Below are 27,898 nucleotides of genomic sequence, written 5' to 3' on the forward strand. Positions count from 1 at the left end.
TTGGTTTTGATTGGGCTGAAATTCAAACAAAGAAAACCCAGGTGGGCTAGCCTGGCTGCCATCCCAACTTCTGCCCGCCCGCACAAACATTTGGTCAGGGAAGTTGGGTCTGGAGGGTCTCGTATTATTGGGGAACAACTACAGAAAACCAGAATCTGGGCGTACCAATGAAATTGCCAGGGTGGGCTTTATACGATGATGGACAGATGATCAACAGTAACGTAATCAACAACGTCACGCAAAAAGCCCTTGGGTTGAATTCGTTTTCAAAAAACAACATAATACGTTGCTCTGATTGGTTGTAGGTCTATCCAATTGAGCGTAGAGGCATTTGTTTTACGAGTTTGGTTGAAACACGCTCCGTACTCAAAGCCCAACGGAGAGTTTTCAGACTCATATTCTGACTAGAATTGTGAGTATGACAACGTCAAGCTACAGGTGGGCTGTGATGGCCCATCCATTCAGATGAGTCGTTGGTTGGCTTTTGAAGGCCTTGGACAAGCAATGGAAGCTCCGATTGGGTCAATCTTGGTGTCAATCATAAGGGGAGGGGTCAGGACATTTTGATGCCTTTGGATAGTAAATAGACCGTTGCTAACCGAGGGCCTGTTCCATAAAGGCCGCTCAAAAAAGCTAGACTAAAAGTCTTAAACCAGACTTGAATAAGTTTAGTTAGTCTATGTATAAGTTTAGTAAGGCCAATTTCAGCTCAAGCAGTCCTAATAATTCAATTCAGATTTAAGTAGTCAAGCTAATTGCGTGTGCACCCTATTCTTAAGCAGCCCGAGAGGTAAAACATGGATCATAAAATCCACCACGACAAAAGCAATGCACACGGCCACGTGACTTCGTCCAGAAAGAACGTTCCCTTTAAATTGTGTACAATGACAGCTCCCTCATCCACCGCTTCAATCAAAATAAAATGACACGCCATGATTGACGTCGTGAACGATAGGCTACGTAGGTCGAGGACGTTTTTAGACCTTTACTTCCTTGATTAAAAAACACCATATAAACTCATCTAAATTGGCTTTTTTTACATTGTTTAATAAAGTAGCCTAACTTTTAACATGTTTTTGTGTCGGGGAAATAGAGGGCGGATTTAGGTTTGTTTTGCAATTGTAGGCTACTGTTAACAATTAGGCCTATACTGCTATGATAATTATACTCGGATAATTTAGATTGAGATATGGGACAATGCCTGATGCCTAAACATTTGAAATCACAAACTAACACCATATATTAACGGCTATGTGTAGCCTATCAAAGCATTGTTCATCATTGTTTAATGCATTAGGCTCAATGTTGTAGCCTATGTAGATTTGAATTGATTTTCTATCAATGTTGAACATATTGAACTGATGAGAATAAGAAAATTAGAATATACAGGGTAAATCATCGTTTTCCGTTGGGTCAGTGTTACAGGAACGTCTGTTTAAGCACCAAGTCACGCTAAGCCCGACAGTTAGTCTGACCCTGACCAGACTCCTTTCGCAGCCTACGTTGCCATAGTAACCGAGTTCGAACTACGTTGAGCTAGCTTTATGGAACCGAATGAACAAGAAATGAGTCCGACTAACTGACATAAGTCTGGCTTATTCGGTAAACTCGCTTTATGGAACAGGCCTCCGGACCTATTTTAACCGTTTAGGGTGAGTATAACTTTTTTCTTTGGCATTGTTGAAGGAACGGTCACCGGTAGGGTGACCAGACGTCCGGATTTCGGCCGGACAGTCTGGTTTTCCAGCCCTTTGTCCGGACCGCTGTTGCGTGTCCGTCTTTTCGCCCTTTTGTCCTCCTTTTTGACCCTTCCTGCCCACCGTCGCAATTTACCACTCGCGTAAGTTTTCCGATGCCAAAAAGAAAGACCTCCTTCTAACCTACGTGGAGTTCAGAACTCCGCTTTGCCATAAGAGCAGCAAAGATCAATATCATACCTTCTGTAAGTTCTGTCGCATTGACATTGACATGAGTAGTAGGGGGAAAGGGGCTTTAAGCATGCCTGCCATACGCAACTGCACAAGGATAATGCTTGGTCTGCCGCCCCCCCCCCCCCCCCAACTGATAGGTGCACGCACCGCTGGGAAACCAGTTAGTCCCCTCCCCCCCTTAGAGTTGAGGAGCTGGAAGAGGGAGAGACAGATAATTTTGTATGATTTTAATGTAAAGCAAAATTAAAGGATTTAATGTTTAACCTTTGTGTTATCTTTGGGTCATTCTGATCCATCAGTGATTGTGACCCACCGTTGTATTGCGACAACTTTACCACATACAAAAACAAAGTGAAGCATTTTCTTTTAACCGTCGGGCTGTCTTAGACATCGCAAAGTTTAAAATATATAACCCCTACTGGCCTACATTTTGTGTGCACATTATGGGCTATGATGACTGAACACATTTATTATAGGCTAAAATGTGCTGGCCACAATAGAGGTTGCTATTGGTGACTTTTTATTGTTATGTTTTATTGAACTGCAAAATATTAATAACAGCGGCCCCCCCAATCAGTTTCCGCCCCACCCTGAGACACATCCATTGCTCCGCCCCTGCCTAAATCTCTCTCTCTCTCTCTCTCTCTCTCTCTCTCTCTCTCTCTTGCAGTCTTTAGAAAACATTAATATAGTATCTGAAACATAGCATATAGTTTTAGGCTTATACACATTTTTATTGAAAATGTTAAGGGTTACGGCCGTTAATTTTTGACTAGAAGCACAGCGACAAAGTGCTGCCTATCCCCCATAATGTATCCCCAGACCTTGAATTATGCGCTCGATGTAAGTTAAAAGAAACATTCTTTCGCCTGTGGAATAACGGTAGTCAGTGGGCCGAGAATTTCTGTGGGGGCATTTGAACGTGTTCCCGTGCGTGAATGATTCGATTCTCTTTTACTGCTTTGCAGAGATGTAGTAGTGCATCTGCCACAACAAGTAGATTGCCTCGACACACACTCAAGACCCATAGTTAATGTGAATAGTCTGTTAACAGGACACATTTGTAAATGAAGTAGATTGAAATATAAAACACGACAATGAAAGACTCGTTTAATAGGCTTACCAAGAGAAACACAAGTAAGATTTATTTGTACCTTTATGTGCTTTAATTTGGGAAAAGACAACCTTTGACTTGAAATAACCTACTTTTTAAATGCCCTTAAAAAAGTATGAAGGGAAATTTGTGAAGAAAGACGTGTAAAACTGAATACAAACGCGCCAGTGATGGGTAAAGCAGAGGATCCTATGCAGAACTGAAAATGAACAAATGAACAGTCCACCTTTGGTGTATGTTCTGCCTGCATTTTTAAATGGGCTCTCAAGTTTGATCAACAATTTGGCGTGAGATTACCTGTCAACGTTCGGGTACAAACATTCCGGGCGACGGAGGAGGCAGGGGGCTGGTGATGTTTCTGATAGGCTGTTTCTTTACTGTATTACTCGAGACTACTATATCAACTCGGCAGAAATCTTCCCTTGTGAAGTGAGAGCGTGAGAAATTGTTGAAATGCCTGATTCTCACGGCGAATTCGTGACACTTAAGAGCACTGCAATAAGGTTCTTCATCTCTTGTCAGTAACCAATAAGCTTTGGGTTGTCAAAGGTTGTAGGCCCATACTCGGGGGTGGGATCGCAGGCGACTTATCCTGCAACCTTTATTGCACACAGTCAAATGGAATTTGTTCAAAAAGAATAGCCAGGCTCACAGCACAGCAGCATAATCCTATCGCATGGACCTACGCAACAGCACCTGACTCATTTGTATTGATTATTGAATCACATTATAGTACATCAATCCTAACACCAATTATAACACACGCTCTACCGCCTGATCAGCATAAGCCTTGGACACTTGCCCATTATCATTACAGAGCATAGGCTAGTAAGTAGTTCACAATTGTAGGCTATGCCCATTGACAGTCAAGGAAGACAGTGCTAACTAGTAAATTCCCCGCCTTTAATTATTTAAAGAAACTGCAGAAGTAGAAATGAAAACTGAATTATATTTGGTTGGACAAACTGTGGTTGGGCCACTGCTTGAAGATAATCTGTCCAAATTTAGCTAATGTTGCGGTTAGGCTATTTGTGTAAACAGCGTGCCACCGTATAATGCGTCTAAGCATGTTGAAAAGCGATACCTCCTTCATGGATGGAGAATAAATAATGAGGATTAATAGGATTTGTTTTACGCTTGAGAAAAAGTGAAGGCCTATGAGGGGAAAGCGCCTAATGAGTGCGACCCGGGACACATGGCTGTAACAATGTAGCCTAATTGTGCAGTCTGCATGTCGTGTGCGGATGTGCACCGCTGTAATGAATGTTGCCTATGTGTGCCTGTCTTGCTGCTGAGTCAGGCGCGTCCTCTCTCTCTCCTTCTCTCCCTCAATGTCTCTCAGCCTCTCCCTTTCTCTCCCTAGAACGGTCTGTTGCTCTTTCTCCACAGTCTGTGTTCATTTCCTTTACTTTCTACCTCTACTTCCAGTACTTTGCTTTATACCCTGGCGACAGTGTTAGTTGGATAAAGAGGTGGAATTGGAATAACGAGGTTTTTTTTATAGCGTCGACTTGTGTTTTTTTTTTTACCGGGTGTCAACTTGTTTCTTTTTAGCGCATTGGCTGCCCATGTCGTCTGGATCCTGGCGGTGTTGGCGTTCTTTCCAGCTTGTCTCACCACCTATGAGTCCTGGAGGTTGGACATTAACAAAAGCGCTATGGGATTCGCTTTATGAATGAACAACGATGAAGTAAACACACGAGATCGCAAAACTCTCCAACCGTGTTCGCGGGAAGAGAGCCACAGATAGGCTATGTGGGATTAACGGACCAGTATCCGCGACTCATTGCGGAAAAGCCTCTCACCGCAGACTCATGTGAAAACGCACCGTGGAAGAACGTGCTCAAAAAGCATTGGCCATTGGAAGACCGAGTTGACAATGTAAGTTGCTATCTACAACCCATAAAATTATGGGAAATATGGGGGTTCCCATTTGCTTTTCTGTTTTTGTTGGCATGCATGCTTTGCAACAAAATAATAGGCAAAAATACTAACATAATCATCAACATTTCATCAACAATTTCTATTAGCAATTGTTAACTGAGACAGTAAGAATAGTCTTGTTATCTGAAAACATGTAGTATTGTTATTTTATCGGCTTTTAACTGTCAGTGTCATTCGCTCAATGACACAATCGTGATGCATTGTCTGCGTGACAGACATGAACAATAAGGGAAAGAAGGACTTAATTCCTTATTTTACTGCAACCTACACTGCAGCTGAGAGAAACATTAACCCCACTTTCCCCCAAGCGCTTCATCTCTGCATTTAGTCATTTCTCTGCTTTCCTCTCCTCCCATTGATTTTGTTGTCTCGGGTGCGCGCTGCAGGTCCATTCATATCGTAGCTCTGGGCAGCGAGTGCCCTGGGGGAGTGGGGCCGGGGGAAGAGGCCATGGGCCAGGGACAACTCCAGGGGGGTCTGCTTTGGAGCTACTTGGGCCATGGTGCGGTGGCCGGACCACGGGACCTGGAAAGAAGCCTGTCCAACCCGGCCTTTATGGAATACACATCACGCGTGTTCGGAGATGTTACCGTGGTGGTGCAGGATTGCCCAAGCTGGGTAAGAAAAGTTGTGTGTCTGTGTTTGTGAGAAAGAGATAAAAAATAGACTGTTGTATACCTACCTGTGTGATAGTAAGCTTGTATGAGAGAGAGTGAGGTTGAGTGAGCGAGAAAGAGCAAAAAAAACAGAAACTTCCTGTGTGCTTGTCTATGAGAGAGAGAGAGAGAGAGAGAGAGAGAGAGGGTGGAGAGGGAGGGAGAAAAGCACATGGATTGTCAAGTCTGTCTCTGGAGGGTTTGGTAAATAGACAGTAGTAGGGAAAGGAGAGATTCATTCTATGGGTAGAGGGAAGGGGGTTATTACACTGATAAAGCAGAGCTTAAAAGCATTTTGCATGCAAATTAAAATATACTTGGATACAGCGCCTATAAAACTGTATATACCAGTACATACCCCTACGGAGTGGTATGTATGGATTGGTTTTTCTATACAGCCCAATGAGTCAGGAAAAGTATACTATGCTCAATAGTGTTCCATTCATAGAGAACATCAGCAGCAGAGATGGGATAGATTGCCTCCTCAGACTGTTGATAAACTGCTGTCATTTAGTCAACAAAGTATTCCATGCTGTCCCAGAGAAAGTCCACAGCTGAATTCTCATCGAGACACGTGTGTGTAGTCTCAACTTGGAAGAGTGAAAGCTAATAAGATGAAATGAGTTGGGAGATATTGGTAGGTCAGAGGCATGTAAGAGATGATCAGCCAAACACTAAACGGGATTACGTTTACACACACCCAGGGGTGATTATACTTATGCAGATAGTTTTGTCTTTCATTTTCAAAATGTTTGGGAAAAAACAATTCTAAAGGCAACATTCACTGTCTCACTATTGGATATCGTATGTAGATTGATAATACATTTTGAATTTAGGCTGTAAGGTTTAAAAATATAGACACACACCTGCCTGCATATATAATCTATGTACACATCTGTCTGAAAAGAAGGCTTAGAGTTGAAACAGCCAAGTAAAGACAACTTTTGTTTCCACCCAGACTCCTCTCTTTTGTGAAAAGGTGTTGCCATGGTGCATATCTCCTCAATGATGAGTCTTTTCTCTGATCTTCAATGGTGGCAAATCTCAGTTTCTCTTTTTTGTTGTTGCCCAGATTTGATTTGTCGAGACAGCCAAAGGTCAGCAAGGGCCAAGGCAGCGAAACTAGAAAAGTGGATATTTTTATCCGAGACAGTCATCATAAAGCAGTGACTCATAGAGCCACTATGTATTCCTTAGTTTTGACTGCCAGACTCACTGGAGACTCGTGCTTCACCATTTTTAATTCTGAGGCTGTTCTCAGCTATGTAGTAGCATTCTTTGAACAATTACCTCATTGATTTACAAAGGAATAACCATTCTTGTAAGGCAGTTAGGAACAGACGTTTACAACATAAAAACCTGCTTCTACATAGCGAAAGCCTGCAAATATTTTTTGTAAATTTTTCTTCCAGTTTTTTTTTGGTTTAGGTTCTTTGAAAACTAGAGGTGTGATAACTCACACCCCGCTAGCGACAAAATATATTTTTCAACTGTGGCTTGTTTGTTGAGAAACAGATGATATTGTATTCATGATCACATTTGGCATGAAGTATTTGTTTTTTGTCTTCGCAGGATCTTTTGGACAGTGACTGGGCAAGCGTACGGAATGTTCTAGAACAGGCAGACATCCTGGTCATCAAATACTCGGTCAATGACAAGCTAGCCTTCCAGCAGGTACGCAATGGCTACGCCCCCCGGCTTCGCCCGCTCCTGCGTCACTGGGGAGTACCAGTCATTTTGGTTGCCGTGGGAGCACGTTTAAATGGTAAGTGCCAGTCGGACATTGTTTTGCACATTTTATGATTAAAGAACTTTGCTGTAGCAAATTGTTAGAAGTAGGAGGCTGTCATACTTGTTGAGCTAGCTCAGGGTTATTACAAAACTTAACACACTGTTCTAACACAGAGACTGATGGACAGGGGATTGAGTTTGTCAGTGATCAATTGTCCTTCTGACAATGTTAATATCCACTGATTTAATATAAAATCTCCATTTTGATCTGAATTGTATTAGCTTCTTCAGATGACAAGATTTAGATTGATGGGAAGGTGTCAACCTTATGTCAGTAAAGTAAAAGGGGATCAAATAGGAAGCTACTGATCTCATGATTAAAACAAATGTTTTGATATATTTGTGAGTCTAGTCTTCATAGCTGTACAGGATCTTCAGTACACAACAAAAAACAAAAGGTAATACAGAAAAAAAAGAAGAAAAGGACCATTAGCCCCCTATTGCGACTGATTGAAGGGGCATGAAATGCACACCCGTGTTAAGTGCTGCAGCAAACACATGTGCAAGTGCCACACAAACACACACGGTTTCAGGCACAATCAGAACTCCCACTCTTTTCTTAACCACACAAACATAAAAAAGCACACAAACACACATCCGGAATGATCTAGAATAATCCAGAGGGAGTTAGACTTTTGGTACCATCCAGGTTGAGAATGTTGATTAAGTCAGAAATTCACCAAGGAAGCCAGTTAAACAGTGCCTATCACTGTATGTGACAAAACATGTAAACAACATGCCTCACATTTTTTATGGTTGTTTTGGCAGATGCTTTAAGACCTTGACAGAGCCACAGTGCAAGATGAACATGTGTTTTGAACAGATGCTGGTGGTGAAAGTGAGAAGAGACTAGGCTTATGCTACTTTGTTTGAGTTGTTTTGTTTTGTTGCTGCTGTATTTATTGTCTGTTGTGATGCAATCCTCTTGTGAATCTGCAGAATGACAGCTGCATGTTCTTTTGTTTCCTGTTGCCTTTGTCAAATGACCCAGGGCAGAATCGTGGTAGAGAGTTCACACAGCACATACAGAAAAACCAAACAGGGGTTTGTTTTATTGTCTGGCATGCCTTTATATCCATAACTGTTATTAACAGAGAGATCTAGCAGTAGTCTGGGCGCTAAGCAAGCCGTCCAATTAATTCTCTCTTTCTGTCTCTTTGGCTCACCCAAAGGTGCCAATCTTATCCCTGAAATGTCTGTCTCTGTAACTTTGTTTACTTACAGGGTAACATATTTGTGAGCCCAGGGGCCTATACTAAAAAGCAGGATTTGGGGTTAGCAAGGTAACTTCAGGTTTAACCCTGGGGTTTCAATGTAAGGACGGTGGTTCACTTTTTACCAGGGTAAATTGCCATGGTAACTTATGCTGCAGACCTAACCTGCTGCAGAGCAGGTTACTTCAGGAAACAGTTCAACACGTATGAAAGCACCGCCTCCTGACCAATACATTCTCTTTGAAAATTGCTTAATCATTCCTAGAAGATCCTGTGACCGTGGTGCGCAAATAGTTTAAGGGTGAAGTATAGTGAAGTTTTTAGAGTCTGCCAAAACGCTTTGGCTTTCGCTGACTAGTATCTTTGGGGATACCCTAACCCTAACCCTAACTTACATAGCCAACCAATATCACCCTAAAACAGAGCCCGATAAAAACACCAAAGCCTTGTACTTGTTGACCTTATAAGATTTGCAAGTAAGTGAACAGTTAACATCAATGTACAGCTAAAAGAATAAGGCTAAACAGTCTTACCATAAGTATACGCCTAAGGAACACATTGATTTAATGTAATACACAATTGTAATTATATCTACTCATGCCTTAATGAGGGGCAGTGATATTGATAAGCATATTTACTTAAATGCACTCACACATTTAGCAATTTTTTGCCAGCTTTCCTTCCTGCTTTGGCAACAGCAACTGTGTTGCTTTTAGCCATGATTATATTTTTAAATTCTTCTGCCTTTTGTTTGCTCATCCTGTGTAAAATTTGCAGCTCTTGTAGACTTTTTTTTACATGAGTGCACTCGTAGCCTGATTGGGAAAACTTGGGTTGAGTTAAGCAACAATCCCACTGCTTATGTGGGATTGTTGTTAGGCGTCTGACATTCATTGAAGCCAGCTAACGAAAATAAATCCTGGGCATGTTGAACTTGCTTTGTAGTACAGACCCTGGTTTCAGAGACTACAGATACGTTTTGGTTAAGAAAATAAACTAGAACAAGTGAGTTTGACAACAATTTATAGTGACCAAAACCAACAGTAAAACCCACACAGGTGCAATTAAGAGTATACACTCCTTATGTGTAACTAGAGGATTGGTTTGACTGCTCACAGGTAGATGAGAAATATGAAGATTTGGTTTTGTTAGGCACTAAAAGCTTTAGCTCGGCAGGTTAGCACAGTCCTATAGAAGTTGAGCTCCCAATCCTTGGGGATCCCCAAACCATGGTTGCGTAAAGCTGCCATGCCAGGGTGTGTATGCGGGTGAGGGGTTTAATAAGGGCTCTGACAGCAATGTTCCCTTCTGGTGTCTAGATGAGGGTCCCCCCTGCACGTGCCCCCTGTGCGCGTCGGACTGGAGCAGCTGTGTCCCCCACAGCGAGGGCCTGCAGCTCTCCAGGGACCTGGGGGCCACCTACCTCGAGCTCCCTTCCCTCAACCATGTTTTTGTGGGCCGTTACTTTGGCAGCGTGGTGAGTGTCTGACATTCAGGTGCGGATCACTGACTATATCCATATATCAGACTCACAAATAGCTGCTGAGGAGCCTGCTTCTGGATCACAATTTTGGCTGGCTCCCTATATTTTTATTTAGTGCTGGCTCATGTCAGTAAGGACCTTTGTATATGCTGTACCTTTTTACTAGATGTTGTCTGTATAAATGAATGATGTTGTACAAGAAGGGACTAGTGATTGTAAGTGGAACTCCATAGGTGCTTGGTGGCAAGTTTTGTAAGATCCAGACTTTTCAGGGCACTGGAGGAGAAAGAAAGAGACAAAAAATGAAGGGACTAATGTCCTACTCTGGTTGTTCTCAGCTGGAGTATTTCATGATCCAGTGTTTGAAGCAGAAGGCCAAAGAGAGGCCGGAGAAGAGGCGGGGAAACAAGCTGAACGAGCCCCGGCCTCCTCATTTGGAACAACCAGGTGAGGTGCTGTAGCTAGTCAAGGTATTTTTCAATATTTGGTGATCTTGGTGTTCCCCAAGGTATAGTTATATTAGCATGCATATGTTTTTATTTTTAGCTTGTGAGCTTCTTAGGAACTATGAAAAGGTGGCGTTGGAATTGAAATGTATTAGCTATCAACAGGAAAATAAATATTTGTCCTTTGCAAAATGTCATCTTAAAATGTTTTGAAACATCTCTAAACAGTATTTTTAAAATTTAAATTTGACCAACAATCTTTGGTGGGTTATTCTTAAAGCTTGCTATTAAAAACAAATAGTGTCATGCCCTTTAAACAAACCTTGCAGGATTAAATGTTGCTTGACAAGTAAAGTGTAAAAAATGATTACAATCAGTTAACAGACTTTATTTAATGTCTCTAATATTCAGAAATAGCAAATTATGTTCTAAATTTAGCCATCTTGCTTCTTAGTCACTGTGCCTGATATGGACAGTGATTGATGGCTAAAAGCACTGCCAAAGTAGCTGCATGCATGGGCTGCCTTTTTGTTGGTTCCTGTCCAACTCTACTTAACTCTCCTCACAGGGCACTTCACCTTAAATATGAAGTGCATTGATTCCTGGACTGTCCCGCCAAATCAGAGAGGCCATTAAAAAGTCATGAGGTGCCCAGAGGTGCACTGAGGATAAAGCATAAATAGGATTATAATAGTACAATGATTACCTACAGTACACACACTCACAAACCTTTTGTCTCACACTTGACCCACAGTTTATTTTTTACCGTCTGCTTATACCTCGTTTTTTTGCCTTTCTCAACCTCGTCCCTTTCTCCCGCATGCCCTACCGGATTTTGGACACAACTGTCCCTCCCTCCCCTCCAACGCATCCTTCTCTCAGCACGTCTTCCACCCATCAGAGTGGAGGAGTCCAGCTTCTCTCAGGACATGCAGTGGCTCCTGGAGCGGGGGGTCCAGTTTGCAGACGTGGCCTTCTATGCCGGGGATTCTGGGAAGGAGCTGGGGTGGGCGCATGCTGCTGTGCTCTGTGCCGTCAGCCCCTACTTCAGACAGCTGCTGCTGGGGCCCAAAGCCAGGTGAGGCAGTAAGCTAGTGGATGCCGCAATTGTAGGGTAGGCTACAAATAGCAGGCCACATTACGATGATGCCTGTCTCATACTGTTAATGTTTTCATTACAATGAAAACAACTGACGCGTGTTATATAGAAACCCCTGGAACAATGGACAAACACTCTTAACATAGTTCTACCTAGAGCTATTGCGTCCAGAGAGCATCATTTTCTGCTCCTTAAGGTACGGTTTGGAACCCTAAATGGCACTTTATGACCTGCAAAGGGTTTTATATGGAACATTAAGGACATTAAGGATACGATTCTTCTGTTGTTGCCAAAGGTACCCTTTTGTTTTACATTTTATGAGGCTACAGCACGACTGCGAGACTGCTAAATGACACCATTCAGTAAAGAACACTACTAAAGTTTATTGAATGTAATTAAATAGCTACCAAAGGACATTTTTTGATATGGCTAAATTGAACTGAATTCATACCACAGAGAGCGTCCGACGTCCCGGTGTGTCTGTCGAGAACGAGACGGCGCACCCCACTCACTGCTCTCCACCTGGGACGGCATCGACGACATGCCACGGCCAGACGGGCACCTGGCCGGACGCCTATCTCGGCTGGTGGTGAAGGACCCGCTACTCTGCCTGTGCCTCTGGGAGACCCTCATGTTTCTATATAGAGGTAAACTGGCTCTAAAGTGCTTGGCCGGCATTCAAATGTTTGAAATTATATTAAGCTTTTGTTCTCATCACTGAACTGGGCTGGACTTTTTTGAGAAGCCCATAGGTCCGTGAAGATCAAACTGTTACATTGTGCTCACTTAAATCACATGACAGCAAGCTTGCTGAAAAATACTTGTCGACAAAGAAACACAGGTTGCCATTAGTAACAACACCTACAAAGGCCCGTCCTTTAACTAAGCTGTATTTTGTAGTTATCAACAACAATCTCATTTCTACAGAAAGAAAAAAGTATTGTATATTGATGTGTTATATTACTTCTTAAAATTGGATTCAGTGACAACACTATAGACATCTGAGGTGGGCAGTCAATACTTAAGCTGTCATAGTACAAGTAGGCTAAAACAGACACACATTTTTAAAACAGTCTATTTGGCAAATGTCCTTAAGAGTTAATGCTGCATGAACATTCTTTTTGGTGCATTATGTAATTTTATCACACAGGTTAAGCAGTAACCTATTAAACCCTATTACATCACAGATTTTCTGCAAAGTAGGTGGTGCTTTAAGTTGAGTCTTTTGACCTTAAATGGAATGTGCTGCTTTGAATCTAAAACACACAAAGCACAGTACTTCTTCATTTCTTCCAAAATGTACGGTTTTGAATCTGTTTGCAATTTACTGATTCAACCATTGTATAGTTCTGAATCCAATGTAAATATATGGTCCTGCAGTAGTTTTGTTGCGCTGGAATTGTACGTAGCATCTCTTCATTACGGGGAGGTTTAATGCATGGCTCCCCCATGGCAGGCTGTGGTCGGCTCTGATTCATAGCTGTCTCTTCGACATGCATGTGAGCAAGACTGACTGCACCCTCCCTCTTTTTATGAGACCCTGGAGCCAGAGACCTGATTACCCCACGGCCCATGTGTGTGTGTGTGTGTGTGTGTGTGTGTGTGCGTGCTGATACAGAGGGAACGAGAAAGAGTGATAGAGAACGGGGAGGGGAGGAGTAAGTGCCTGAGCATGGTTTGTGTCTGCGCGTGTGCGCGCGCACGTACAGTCACCATGGGATTAGAGGGGCAGGGAAGAAAGCATCGACTGTGCAGATGCTGGAGTACTTAGACACTTTTGTGTGTTTGTGTGTGTGTGTGTGTGTCTGTGCGTTTGTGTGTCTTAAGTGGCTGAGTGGAAAGGAGGGGGAAACAGTGAGGAGGGAGAGCATGGTCTCTGATCTTATGTTTTAGGAAGAAGGAGGATCTGAGCAAGCGCTTGTGCACGTGTGTTTGTGAGAGTAACTGAGAGAGAGGGAGACAGAGAGGTTGAGATGGGGGATGGGCTTGAAGAGAGAGATGAGAAAAAAGGTAGATTTTTTCTTGTGTGTGAGATAAAGTGTAAGAAAAGGGTTGGGGCGGGAGGGTGAGAGAAGGGAAAGGGGTAGAGGAGGGAAAGAGAGAAGGAGCAATGCATATGTCTGCTGGCTCGGCATGGCATAGAATACATGATACGCACGCATATGTGCCATGTAGAATATGAATGTGCCTCCTTAAATGGTAAACCCAGCCTACCTGGAGGGATTATATTCTGGAATACATGACATACATGCACTACATACAATGTTAGTGTATTTTGCAAATGTTTGTAATTATGTGTGTTTATCACACTGCCACGCATGTAATAACAAATCTTAACATGGGTCTGTGTGTGTGTGTGTATAGTAGCGATGAATAATCCCCTGATGCTGATGCTTAGCGACCGTGTCTCTTTGTATACCATGCTGGTGCATGATTCAGTTTGCCACAGGCCTGTGTGTGTGTGTGTGAGCAAAACATGTATGATGCTTGACGTGTTCACGTGCTGTCGTGTGCGTTCTGAAGCATCGGGAGACACATTTCAGGTACCCAAAAGATAATGTCATTTTGTAGGGTCGGAAAATCACCACAGCATCCATCTAGTTAACTATTTAAGTTAATTGCATTTCACACATGTAGCACTATCTACTACACCAATTAACCATGCACTTTCATTCAGTGTTCTAGTTTTAAATGGTAGGACGTGACCCAATCTGTTTATATCAAATGATATGGTGTTACTATAGCCCTGGCAGGATTGTAGCACCTTCCTTAGAAGTCAGTAATTCTGTTTTTGTAATACCTGCACGACAAGGCCTGGTGTTTTGACGTCACAAACCAGAGTAAATCTTCTATTCCAGCCAGCAGAGGTGGCTGGTCGGATATTACCTTTGCTTTGAGTTCATCCATCAATCAGCTAAAATAGCTCAGTTATTAACTGGGTGATGATTTTATGTTCTTTCAATCCTGGTGAAAACTCCAACCTGCTACTGCCGTCTCATAAGCAATACCTCCATCTACTGTAGCTGCCAGACTGTATTATTGGTTGAAACGTTATTTTTAGCTGCGACCAGCCCTTCTATAAACGCACTCTGTTCGTCTACCGAAATGATCCCACCCTTTTGCGGCCATAGTTTTCACCTAGGAGATTATGTATTTGGGTTTATGCCAATTGGCTAAAAGGAGGCGTGACAATGGATGTGGCATATCGAAAAAAGGCGCATTACTTCTAAATGGATTCCCAGACTTGCATAAGATGTTGTGGAGGTTGGTCATGACCCAAAGGACAGTTGATTGACTGTTCATGGCAGTTGGCAAAAAGGGGGTGTGGGAGTGGGAGCGGCCAATAATAAAAAGGCTAAAATCACTTTTAAATTGATTCATGTAACAATACCAAACTTTGTAGAGACATTCACACACACACAGATGGACAGATACACATACACACACCATTTAGCCACGTACCGTTTCATAACTTATGAACCATCTTTCCTAGAGCCTTACAGGAATTGTCATTATATCCACTAGTTTTTTCATTGAAGAAGTAGTTTGTCATTAGTGTAGGCTAGCCCCGCCCTTTACACTTGTGGGATGTATCATTGGAGCAGCTTCTTTTCCATTGGTGTGTTAGCCACGCAGTATGACCACACACCCTTTCATAACTTATAAACCGTTTGTCATACAGCCTTGTGAGAGGTATTATAGGCCTAGTAAACAAGTCGTTTTTAGCTGCGACTAGCAGCTCCATCGGTCAGTCTGTAGGTCGGTCCACAAAAATTGTTGCAGCTATTGTGAATTTGCGCTTGTTAACACTTTTCACCTATTCCACTTACAGATGAGAAATTCTGAGTTATCAGACCAGTGTTTGGCCCTTATGTTTACACCTGCGTTGCGTTTAGTGTCAGTGTGCTAAGCAGATTGTGATATAAATCAAGTGTCTGTATTGTATATTTGTCTTTGTCTGAAACCTCATTCACATGAATGTCAAAGGTGTAAAGGTTAGGACTGGTAGTCATTTAGTTAACTGAACTGAGTGTGCTAAGCAGATTGTAATATAAATCAAGTGTCTGTATTGTATATTTTTATATTTGTCTTAACAGTATTTATGTAGTATTTGCAACTGAATTGTACATATCTGTAATGAGAAACCTCATTCACATGAATGTCAAAAGTGTAAAGGTTAGGACTGGCAGTCATTTAGTTAACTGAGTATTAAATGTTTGATATTTTATGTGAAGGGGTCAGAAAATTGCATAAATGAAATTTTTATTCAGAAAGTAAGGTAAAAAAGGGAACATTTGTGTAGACTTTTGATATCCACTATGGCCGTTATAGTTAAACCGTAATAGTTAAAACATCATGATGCCAGTGCTACCAGTTTATTCAACTGACAATGTGACCTTCCACTAAACTAACACATACTAAGTTATACCAGTGTGCGTGTGTGTCTGTTTCTGCTGTGACCCAGGTGCATGGGAGTGGGAGCACCTCCAGGAGGCCGTGGCAGACAAGCTGAAGAACTCCCTGGCTGTGGCTCAGCTCATGGACCGGATACGATCCTTCCTGGGCAGAGACAAGGTGAGCAGCACTCTCTCCTGCCTCCTTCCCTGCGAGAGGGAGCGCTGATCTGACAAGACAGGACTGGTATCAGCAAGCGTAGAAAAGCGTCTTGGATACCATCACTGGGATTGAGTTAGAACCGTGATTGGGTCACGGACGAACAAACAAAAGAAGGAAGTACGGAAGGAAGGGTTTTGTCTTCCAAAAGATGTTGGAGGGGTAAAGCTCAGGGCTTCTCGAATTCAGCAATTCACCGGTGCAGGTCCAAGTTGGTTCACGTCACCACACCAGCTTGGTTAGACAAATCCTTTGGTCAGACTCAATGAGCGGTATACAGACATCCCAACCTGCAGAGACTCATTTCCGGGAGGTGGCTAATGCATCATGCGAAATCGATTTGACTCAACCAGGTCCTCCAAAATAAAAGGCTGTATAAAGAGAAACTGACACAGAGTAACAGCGCTCGAACACGAGATGCACACATACGTACACCTCAGCAGTCAAACTGTTAGGTCCACCAATCTGGTACTGGGTCTGAACCCCATTTGTCTCCGGAATAGCCTGAGTTCTCTGGGAATGGATTCTACAAGGTGTTTAAAAACATTCCAAAGAGATGCTGGTCAATGCGAGGGATGAAGGATTAAGTTGCTGCAGTTTGGACAGCGGTTCATGCTATAAACGGCCCCTTCCATCTCATTCCAAAGATGCTCTATTGGGTTAAGTTCTGAGAACTGTGAAGGTAATTTGAGTCCACTACACTGGCTCTTGTCTTCCTAGTTCCAGGCAGGATCCTGGTCCAGTGTATAATACTGCCTTCTCCAAGGAATGTCCAGGGAATTGTGTTAAACACAGACACTATGGATATTATCACAGAATGATACTTACATTTTTGGACACAAGAGAACAGTGTGAATAACTGTTGTTTATTATTATTTTTTAAATACATACAATTTTCAAATGTTTTTATCAACGTACATTGTCCCTCCTTGAAAATTGTGAGCAATCGTCCATTTTTAAGGGAACTTATGCAGAACTAAACAGAAAATGTTAAGAACTAAGCCACAGCTAATGGATTACCTAATGAATAACCTTTTGAGCCTGGCTTGATTCCTAACAACTGATTGGCCATTCCAGTCATGATTGATGACATCATCCAAGTCTTTTGTTCGCAGTTGCTTCAGTCACAGCTACTCCTGAGAATTACTTTTACACTCGGCTGTTGTAAGGTTTGGGCAGCTTCACAGCTACATATTTACAGATGACTTTTGGGGGTGGATTGATTTTCCTTCCCAAAGTAGGCCTTCAATGTTATTATTAAATGTAAATCCAAGCAGTTCAACACATACTGCCCATGGTCCAGGAGATGTTTACATTTATACTCTACAAGGACAAAATGGGACTTCTGATAACTGCTGGCGTTCTTTGTGCTCCAATTGACACAGAAAGGTCATATTATGCTATGTGCTATGGTGACACACACAAACACACCTTTTCTCTGGATCTCTCTCTCTGTCTCGGAGTATAATCTCCCTATAATCTTTCTGTGTGTGGGATGCAATAAATAATGCAATAATATGAAGTGAAATTGAGATAGAGGCAGACTTTGGATTTTAGCCTGGATACCAGTCTGTTAGAGCACCAGCCAGCTCCACCATGGTCGTCTTGGCACCACAGAGTGTGTGAAACTGGCAAGCTCACTAATCACGACTGGCAGACAGGCTATTTGTATGCCACCGGGGAGGTGAGATGAAAGAACAGTTTGGCAATCATGCTAGTAAATACCCCAACTGTGGTGGAATTCTCGGACGTCTTTCCCACCCACCCCTCTCTCCCTCCCTCTCTCTTTCTCTCTCTCATCTGTGTGTACATATGCTGGCTTGTGTTATGTGTGTGTATGTGTTTTTTAGCAGGGTCCCAGGGACACCCCCAATGCACGTGCGGCTCAGCTCGGGCCCCAGTCGCTGGTCAACCTCTTCAACTCGCCTCTCTACTCTGACGTCATCTTCATGGTGCAAGGCAAGCTTGTCTCTTTCATACGGCACAAGAAGGTCACCGTTTATTAAGTCTGATTAAATGAAGCCGTGCTCCTTCCAGGGCTCCAAAGGATGCAAGCCATTTCATTATTACTACACCAGGACAGTGTATGGTGTTTTTTTTCTAATTTGGGCTAAGGGAGATTTGTTAGAGATAAAGGTGACTGTTTTTTAAGCCATGTGGACTGACCAGAACAAAAAACTCAAATGCACAGCGGATATGTTCAACCTGTATATTCTTTGAGAAAAATTTACATACATTATTGAGTCTTTTAAAAATGTTGTCAGATAAAATTCCTAGCCTCTTACTACATTTATGGTTCTAGCAAAGATACATCCTTAATTCAGCAAAACATTTTGACATTCGTTTTCGTTCCAGTTTGCCGACCCTGGCCTGACATTTGTTTAATTGTACACGGTTTCAAAAGTGGCAAAACCTCATTACGTTACGATGCCAGATGTTAACCACAGTCATCATGTCATTCCTCAAGACAGGTCTATAGCAGCCCAGAGTTGCAGGGTTAATTGAAATGGCCTATAATGACAAGGACATAACTCACAACTGAGAGAGAGCTATGCTTGTAGCCTTAAGCCAACAGGGCTTTTCCCGTACCACTATCGGCGGACGTCTTTTATGAGCATTGTAAGACTCACACCATTTGAATGGGCCTCTACAGATTCTCAACCCATCTTGTGGTGTCCCAACAGAGTGTCACCCATCATCCCACTCTAGTCGAAGAGTATCTAAATCCCAATGTGTGTGTTGTCATAGGGAGCGTCTTACCGGCCCACAGGGCGGTGCTAGTGGCTCGCTGTGATGTCATGGCGGCCATGTTCAGCGGGAAATACGCCGAGGCGCGGAGCCGAGTGGTCCCCATCCACGGGGTCTCCTCCGACACCTTCCTGTCCTTCCTGGAGTACCTCTACACTGACACCTGCTGTCCGGGTGGGTGAACTGACAATATCAGACACACTTCGTTGATTTACTGTGACAGGCAGAAATGAGTTGACGTAGTAGAAGGCTGTTAACTGTCAAATACAATATCTTTTGCACCAATATAGTTGGCGCAAATGATATGACACCATAGGAAGGGAAGTGTGGTAAGATTTGCATTTGTTTGTTGTTGCAATCTCAACACGAACATACATGCTATGTTTTAGCAATGAGACAGCTAAAGCCATTTACAACACTGTATTTAATAAATACATGTTAATAACCAGCAGCAGGGCTAGAAGGAAAAAGAAGATCGACAAGCTCTGAAGAAAAAGTCCTGTGTTGTCTGTTGTTGGGTTAGCGTGACTGAAGGAAGGCCTGAGTCATATTGGGCCAGTCTTATTTTGGCTGTTCGAATGTATTGTTTCCAGTAGACCTTTGAAGTATTTGTCACCCTCAATGTTTTAAAATGCATTTGGTACAAGTCTTTGTGTTGCAACATCCTGACCTAGAGTTTGAATATACGTGGTTACTCCAGCAATTCTAAATCAGCACTTGAGGACATGAAGAGACTCAAGCTCTCAAGCCATCTGCATGAGCAACACACACACCCACCAATGTCAACTTAAGCAGAGATTTCAGGAGAAATGAAATTGAATCAAATTAGATTAATGAGAAAAATCTGTGACACAGAACTTAATCTGCTGATGCCACACTCAAATCTCAGAGAACTATAGCAGCAACTGCTTCTATGACTTTCACACTGTCAGTGGAAAATATGTATATTTTTTTCCCCAAAGAACATGTGAATGAATGTTGAGATGTAATGTCTCTTTTGTTTTGGATTTACTAAGCAGATATGGCAGTTTCAAAGTACTGAAGCAATTCCCATTTTGTATAGTAGTCATTACCAAATAGGTGTCGGGAGGGATGAATGCTCACAGAGTAACACTTTATTATATAGAGGTGGTTTCAAAACAACTGTGCCCTCCACCAGTTTAAGAAGGTTAAACAACCAAAAAACTCATTATAAAAGTGTAGTGCAGGCGAGCTGAGAACAGTGATCCCTGAGAAAGCACTTGGAACAATAACATTAGTTACCGGTGCTTTGAGGGACCTTATCAATTAACTATCATTTGTCAATTAAAAGCTGAAAAATTACTTTATCATCCATTCCCTGTTCCTGTTCCTAATTTCCCAAGACGTGCATTTATATTCATACAAGCACAAGACACCCTTTTAATCTATTTCATTTTAACCTGGAGATATTTAGATGCTAATCTACATTTAACAAGCTTCAGGGTCCATAGCACTCAGTCGAGAGTAAATTATCATGGATCAACAGAGGATGGTAGATAAGAGAAACATTTTGCATCTCTGCCGGGGGGGGGGGGGGGGGGGCTGCTGTGCTGTTCATAGGCAGTGATTTTGATTGACAGCTAGTAGGCAACTGACAGCGATAGGGGGAGGATCAGAGGTAATTGGAGTGGACGCTGTAGCACTCACGAATTGTGACTGATGGTGAGGGGGATTTGTTTGAAAACTGTCAGGCGGTGGGATTCGACAGCTTTGTGTGCCTTACATGAATATGATTAATATCCACAAGCCATATGTTTGACAGCAACGAGCATAAATGTCATACTATATAGCAGGTGGCAAGAAACACAGAGTGATGCTTCTTCTTTCTGATGCGATTTTTAGCCACCAAGAAGGTAGAATGTGTGTCTTGCGTTATCAAGGCAAAGATACTGTTCTATAACGTGACCTGTATTGTGTCTCCAGCCAGTGTGCTCCAGGCCATGGCCGTGCTGGTCTGTGCGGAGATGTACCAGGTGAAGAGGCTACAACACCTCTGCGAGGTGTGCGTCTGCGCCTACCTGCAGAGTATGCCCAGCCGAGAGTTAGCATCCACTGGCATCAGCGTGATCCGCCTGCTCCGCAGGGCAAAGGTCAGTGTGTGTGTGCGCGCGAAAGACGCCGATGCTTGTATTTTTTGCAAGCAGGAGGTACCCGCCTGTATTTCAAGTCACAAAGTGAAAAGACGAGTCAAATGTGGATGAAAAAGACAACTTCATGCTGAGTACGAGACTTGGTTGAGGCAGCGTTTGCGTGCAACAGCGGAGTTAGGATTTCAATGTGGTTGTTTCTTACCCTCTCTCTTTGTTTCCACCGTCCTCCAGTGTCACAATGCAGAGCAGCTATACGTTTGGCTTCTCCACTTCATCGCCAATAACTACCTAATCTTCAGCCACAAGCCAGATTTCCTGGAACTCTTGGGTGAGACGTCAGTTGCTTTTATGGTCTGAACAGCTGTCACAATGGCCAATTATAATAATAATAATTGCATTCATTTAACAGACACTTTTGTCCGAAGCGAGGTTCAGTACTTACAGCAACCTTCTTGATGAGCTATATTTTCATCAATCACAGTATTTGTGGCTAAGAGGTTGATATTACACATTTCAGGAGGCACAAAACACTGATAGGTCACTTCAGCATTGCAAAAGGCATCCAATTATTGCCAAATGCAAGTTGTTTGTGCGGAAAAGTTTTTGAATATTAGGTCGATGTATTAGACATTGAGTAGATATCATCTATTATATCATGTTCATACCAGTGTTTTAGATGCTTTGCGTTGAAAGGCTAGCTCATCACCAACATATTTTAGAAGCACATTTCTGTTAGTTAATGCAGAAATAACAAAGAAGCCGTCAAGACCGGCATATAAAAACATGTTTGACACAGCGGTCTGGTTTTAGTAAGCATAGTAAGCATGTTTATTTTCATGATGTAGTTCTCATACACAAGTGCATATTTAGGGTCAAATGGACGGGTTTTTAAGGGCACAAGTGAAGTGAATAGTTTGAGTTCTCTCAAAACTGGGCATGGCAGAGCCTTATTGGCATTGGTCCACAAGTTTGAAGTGTAAACACAATTGTATCAGTTGAGCGTGTAGGCAAGGTGATGGCTTTTGATTTGGCAGAAACAAACAAGGGGATATAGCATGCTTTGTCTATGTAGTTTGTTTGTGTACGCATGTTTTGCGCATAAAGATGGATGGCTACGGCATCATATTGTTTAAATGGATAATGATATTGATAACTATCGAGAATTACAATATCATTCCGACAGCAAGCAAGCAAAACAAAAAAAGTCAATCTTTCTTTCTTTTGTGTCCCAAAAGAGGAGGAGCGAGAGCAGGTGGAGAGACTTCGGTGGCCGTCCAGGGGTTACCTACAGGAGCTGAGCGAGTACCAGCAACGGCGACGCAAACTTCGCAAGTCCCGCTGTCTAGTCATGTGACCCCGCTCACCCTGCTGTCACTTCCTGAAAACACAGCAGTAGAGAGGGAGTGGGGTGACAGAGACATTGGGATGAGACAAATTGGAAATGGTGGAAGGGGAAGAAAGGTTGAAGAAACAGGGTGGAAGGGGGGGTGGGGGGAGAAAAAAAGAAAAATTGTTATTGAGACTTAAACGTTGGATTTTGGCCCCAAAACTTTAGGCGAGGATGTGTTGAGGATAGTCAAGATGCACTCCATGGCCAACAGTGTGTGGACACCTGTTCAATCAGTATCGAGACACCAGCTTGTCAAACATCTCATTCCAAAATCATGGGTATTATTGGGAAGGTAGTCCACGTTTTGCAGCTATTTGCCTCGTTTTTGGTCAGCCGCAAAAGCATGAGTGAGGTCGGACACCGATGTTAGTAGATTAGGGCTAGGATGGCATCAGAAGTCATCCAGAAGATGTTTGATGGAGTTGATGTCATGGGTAGGTTGAATATTTGAAGACTGAGAGTACGATGTCATCCCAATACGAAAGTTCAGATTTAATGGGATCAGCGGTAAACAGATTTAATGGGACCAGCGGTGACAAGTTCCATGCATAGAATCAGAAAAGCTAACATAGCCTCCCAAAAAAATAAAATAATACTATCATAAAAAATGATTTATCACACAATTCAATATAAAATGTTTTAAATTCAATACCATTTTACAAAGCAACAACCAACAGTGTAGACGTACATCCAGCTAAAAGTCATGATTTGGCTAATGTTGCAATCCAGTTAGTCAAAGCTGTCCCCATGCTACTGTCCATGAGTCATTAAATTCCACAAAAAACAAAGACTCATGGGTTATCAATCAACCATACCTTCTATATATAATATTTGAAATGTATTCAACCTAAGGCCCAGGCTCTGTGCAGGTATATCAAGAGTCCCCACCCCAAACTCTACCAAACAGTTCTGTATAAACCTCGATTTGTGCATGGTGGAAAACAGAAAACAGGAGGGCCTTCACCAAACTGTTGCCACACAGCACACAATTGTCTAGAATGTCATTGCAGCAGTAGCAATAAAATGCCTTCAGTGAAGCTAAGGATCCTAGATCAAACCATGAAAAAACAGCATGCAGTGTTCTGGAATCCGTCAAACCTAGTACAGTGCGTCAGACTACCAGATGGCAGAGTTGGATAACTCCAGAGATGCAATGCACTGCTCTTACGGTCCAATGGCAAGTTCTACATTACTCTAGCCAATGCTTGGTATTGCTCATTGGTGATCTTAATAACCCTTGTGCTGCCTTTGGGTCACTTTGTCCCACGACGGTGGGTCACAATGACCCAAAGGCAGCAGAAGGGTTTTAAGCAATGAAAATCAATTTGATGACAATCCTAATTAACAGTTATTGTGTTGATTTTACTCCCAGAGATAGCTTAGTTAAAACACTAAAAGCCTTCAGTTTCTTATTTTGAAAGGGTGTCCACATACTTTTGGCCATACTGTGTGAGCGTCGTGGTAAAAGACGAGGATGTGGGCAGTAAAGGTCACAGAGCCCCAAGCTGAAAGGACCGCAATGTTGACATGGAGCGACAAATGTGATGTGTGATGGACTCTTACTCCCTGAGGATGGAACAAAGTGACTCCAAGTCCTTGCTCAAAGGACTGTTAAAGAAGCAGCATATTTTATTTTTTATTTTACTGGAGGCCAGAAAGCCCTGAAGAGATCTATTCGCACGATCATAATTCATAAGGCTGACACAAAATGGTGGATGTCAATGTTAAATAACTACCACAATTAAGGGTAGAGATTTGCAGTCTCAGAAGCTGATGACAGTGCATCAATATCAAGGGTGTCTGCCATAGGAGCAGACTTTTGTGTTTAACTACAACAGTATTCTGACAAATGCAAGTGCTGTGGTGCGTTAAGTTGTACAGGCTGAAAAACCATTTGAGAGAGCATTTGGTCTCAACAAACATAACCTCACAACTCTACTGGGGCAGTCCGTGTATTACCCATACTGGACACAGAATTGTACAGTTCCTGATTTAACCTTCAGCCTCATATACATGTATTGATATGTTTTCTGTCAATAAGGGACAGGAAGTTTAATAGGGACTGCTTCATACTGAAAATTTAGTGATTTTGCTGACCGGGGTGCGCATATTTATTAAAACACAACATTAGACTCCTCCATAGTAAATATTTTGTTTAACCTGTTTATTCAGACCCTTGCCAAACAATGCCTCTGGTTGGAAACAACTTGAAAATCATAATTTTTGGGGGTTGCCATGAAATAATTATTTGACGGTGCTGCAACTATTTTTGTATTGTGTACAGTACATTAAGGTTTCTTGTTTTTATCTTACTTTGTATTGTTTGGAGTAGAGACAATGTGGTTACCTCTCTATTTTACAGTCCAACTATTCATCTGGTATCTTCATAGAAATTAAAGACTGAAAAGATAATAAATGAATAATTAATTGTATACTCTGTTGAATTTTTGGCCATCGTAAAGCTGCAAACCATCCTTAATGTGGTGCAGGTGTTTACCGCTATGTGTTTTAAATGTATGCAAAAACAACCATGTCAGATGAGTGACTATGCAAGCAAGCATCAGCAAGAACAGAAGTAAAGTCAGCCAGGATCAGCCAAAATCAGTCCCTTATAAAGCTCACTGGAAAGACCTGACAATGAAAAATGTGCTTGATTGGAATTGTACTTCCTGTGTGTACTATGATGTCTACATACAGGAAGCAACCTTATTGTTTCAGTGTTGACATTGTACTGACTACAATGCTGAGGATGTCATCTTACCAAGTCTACCTTTTAAAAGCCAGGTACTGGAGCACCATTGGTAATAGGACTGTAAAATAAAGTGTGTACCCATTACTGCATATGTACCCAGCATGAGGAGGAGAATACAGTGATAGTTGTAACCTCTGACTCACTCGGAATAAACAAGATTTTAGACAGACGCTTAAAAGTATTTGATCTCAGCCCTTGCATCTTCTCAAGAGGTGTGCATCCATACAAAGGATGTACCGTCGAGTCTCAATTATGCATTAAGGCACTGACCACCATATTCTATTGTACATAATATTTAATTGTTCCATGTTATCCCCTTTCTTTGTCAACTGGGGCTCATTTACAGCCCTGCAACTCACCTTTTCCTCCCTTTTTCCCCCAACCTCTCAACTGTTCTATATTCAGTTAATCATACATAGCTCTCACATGCAGTAGTCAGCCTCATTTGACTCATCTACCTCCTGCTACGTGTGTGTGCCATACCTGAGGCCAGTGTGCGTCACTGCAGCGCTCCGATGGCCTGCATCATTTCCTTCAGTTTACCACTCTTGTCCATCTCTGCCACGTCAGAACCTCCTCCCACACACTCCTCGCCAATGAATACCCGTGGGACCTTGGAACGTACCAGAAACACAGGTCATCAGCGGGTCATCAGCAGGTCACCCTGTATACTGTAGTATAATCATGTGAATCAGCGGCCCTCTATACTGTAGTGTAGTATTGTGAAATTGGGATTTAGGGACGAGACATACAACAGCTCTTGTATTCCAAAGATTAGGCTTTTCTCAATTTCGTCAAAATATGTTTAGTCAAATGTTACATGATGAATTGCATGTAAAGAAGAACGTTGCCACTGAAAGCAGGGACAACATATGAGGCAAGCACTGCCATGTTAAGTGTCAATGTTTTTGCTCAGTTCTTACTTCCTTGATCCTTGTTTGTAATTTGGCCTCTTGAGACGAGCATGATATACAGAGACTCGAGAGTAATTATTTGCTGATTTAAAATCCAACATTCATCAAATGGAACCATAATTAAAATCAGGGGTGCACACGGTGTATAGGCCCCTGCAACGACAGTAGGCTATTTAATGTGGTCATGCATGGCGATCTACTGTCAATTTGATGATACTGAGACGGTGCGTTGCATTGAGTAGGCTTGGCCAATTGTGGTGTGTGTTATATTTATGTTGTGCATGTCCGCAATGAGTGGAAATGACTAACTGATGACGTAAAACCTCAAAGAAAAACCTCATAGAGGAGTACTCTCTGAGGTTTTACGTCATGAGTAGAAAACCTTTGTTCTCACATAACGCCTTACTAAAGTGATCGTGGATAGAAAGCTGCACTCACGGTCCTGGCCCCTGTTATTTCCAGAAAGTAGTCCTGTAAACTACCCATGTCGCTCCGTCCACTGATATCAATGTACTCCAGATGTCCAGGTTTGAATTTGTACTTTGAAAGAACATCTTTGGCCATCACACAATATGAGCACGTTGGCTTTATAAACAAGACAACTTTATCTCCCTTAATTTTGGTTTCCACAAATTCCTGTGCCATTTTGCTATGCCGTTGGAAATACAGTGCTTGGAGGTTGTCTAGAACGATAAATAAACGATGTTCTAGTTATGAAAGGTATTAGAGGAGCACTTCCGTATTGTCATGTCATCGTTCCGGGAAGAGGCGTGGTTAAACCTCAAAGTACTTTTTTTTTTTTATATAGGGTGACCAGACGTCCTCTTTTACCCGGACATGTCCTCTTTTTGAGACCTAAAAAATGCGTCCGGCAGGGATTCCAAAATCGTCCGGAATTTTACCTTGTCGGATATTTGTGTTTCTCTGGGTCTTTCACAAACTAGTTATTACGCCCTTACAAGTTTTGGAAACGGTATCTCCCTTACGTCCCACCTTCCTGCGCGAGCTCTGACTGTAGAGAGAACTGTCATTGGTCACCCGCCTTCTCAGTGTTGCCAGATGCACGATAATTATCTTCCAAATACGATCATTTTGAGACTTTGGTATGATACAATTTCCAATCTGGCAACAATGTGAGCACCTTGCCGCCTCTGTTATCATTATTGCTTGAATATATGAGGAGGACTGGAAAATGTCTTCATTTTCTTATTTTAATTTGTAGCCATATAAAGAATTCAATATTTAGAATGTTGTATTTGTAATCATTATTGCTTTAATATATGGACAAGACACTTTAAAGACATTCATTTAACGTGCGCCCCCCCCCCCCCCCCCCCCCCCCATTCTTATTGAATGGCCCAGCCAAAACCCAGACTGAAACCCCATAGAGCACCTGTGGAGAGACCTGAAGATGGCAGTTCAAGCCAAGGACAGCTTCTACAAAGTACTGAAGTACAGATTTCTGTTTTAAATAAATGTGCTCAAGTGGCCACATACATTTTTCACTTTGTCATTATGCGAGGCAAAAAATTTAATTTATTTAATTTACAATTAAAACTTGTTACACAAAATTTGCTTAAAGTGAAAGGGTCCTAATACTTTCTTGAGTACACCTTTTGCCATTCCTAACTCTATAAACATGAAGTAATAAAGACAAGGTAAATACAAACTCAAATGTAGTTAATGGGTAC

At 42.2% G+C, this 27,898-nt stretch overlaps 2 protein-coding genes across 3 annotated transcripts; one reads left to right on the top strand and one right to left on the bottom strand.

Annotated features, from left to right (window-relative positions):
* Positions 1-296: 296 nt before the first annotated feature.
* Positions 297-25,460, top strand: rhobtb3 (Rho related BTB domain containing 3). The gene is made up of 14 exons (XM_084706446.1): positions 297-412; positions 4,600-4,926; positions 5,376-5,607; positions 7,218-7,410; positions 9,970-10,127; positions 10,472-10,580; positions 11,462-11,657; positions 12,135-12,325; positions 16,144-16,253; positions 18,143-18,251; positions 19,041-19,214; positions 20,985-21,151; positions 21,383-21,479; positions 22,387-25,460. Coding segments are annotated over exons 2-14 (1,857 nt in total). The 5' UTR covers positions 297-412; positions 4,600-4,924; the 3' UTR covers positions 22,506-25,460.
* On the bottom strand, positions 21,951-26,975 carry glrx (glutaredoxin (thioltransferase)). 2 transcript variants are annotated; one of them, XR_014766754.1, is made up of 4 exons: positions 26,646-26,975; positions 25,777-25,906; positions 25,303-25,351; positions 21,951-22,529 (listed from the first exon to the last, which is right to left on the bottom strand). XR_014766754.1 is itself a non-coding variant. In XM_084706447.1 (3 exons), exons 1-2 carry the CDS (start codon positions 26,850-26,852, stop codon positions 25,793-25,795), a joined length of 321 nt encoding a protein of 106 aa, XP_084562573.1. In that variant the 5' UTR covers positions 26,853-26,973; the 3' UTR covers positions 21,951-22,529; positions 25,777-25,792. The 2 variants fall into 2 exon arrangements, 1 of the variants encoding a protein (XP_084562573.1); XM_084706447.1 differs by lacking the exon at positions 25,303-25,351 and having other exon boundaries at positions 26,646-26,973.
* Positions 26,976-27,898: the final 923 nt, after the last annotated feature.

Source organism: Hypomesus nipponensis, chromosome 9 (assembly GCF_054491055.1).
Source record: "Hypomesus nipponensis isolate SF chromosome 9, ASM5449105v1, whole genome shotgun sequence".
Lineage (NCBI taxonomy): Eukaryota > Metazoa > Chordata > Actinopteri > Osmeriformes > Osmeridae > Hypomesus > Hypomesus nipponensis.

Bases quoted from the DNA above. Each gene is read 5' to 3' on its own strand.
- rhobtb3 (XM_084706446.1), top strand. The intron at 5,608-7,217 runs GTAAGAAAAGTT...TTGTCTTCGCAG, and splicing joins TGCAGGATTGCCCAAGCTGG to GATCTTTTGGACAGTGACTG. The intron at 12,326-16,143 runs GTAAACTGGCTC...GCTGTGACCCAG, and splicing joins CCTCATGTTTCTATATAGAG to GTGCATGGGAGTGGGAGCAC.
- glrx (XM_084706447.1), bottom strand. From the start codon at position 26,852: ATGGCACAGGAATTTGTGGAAACCAAAATTAAGGGAGATAAAGTTGTC. The intron at 25,907-26,645 runs GTGAGTGCAGCT...GTACGTTCCAAG, and splicing joins AAATAACAGGGGCCAGGACC to GTCCCACGGGTATTCATTGG.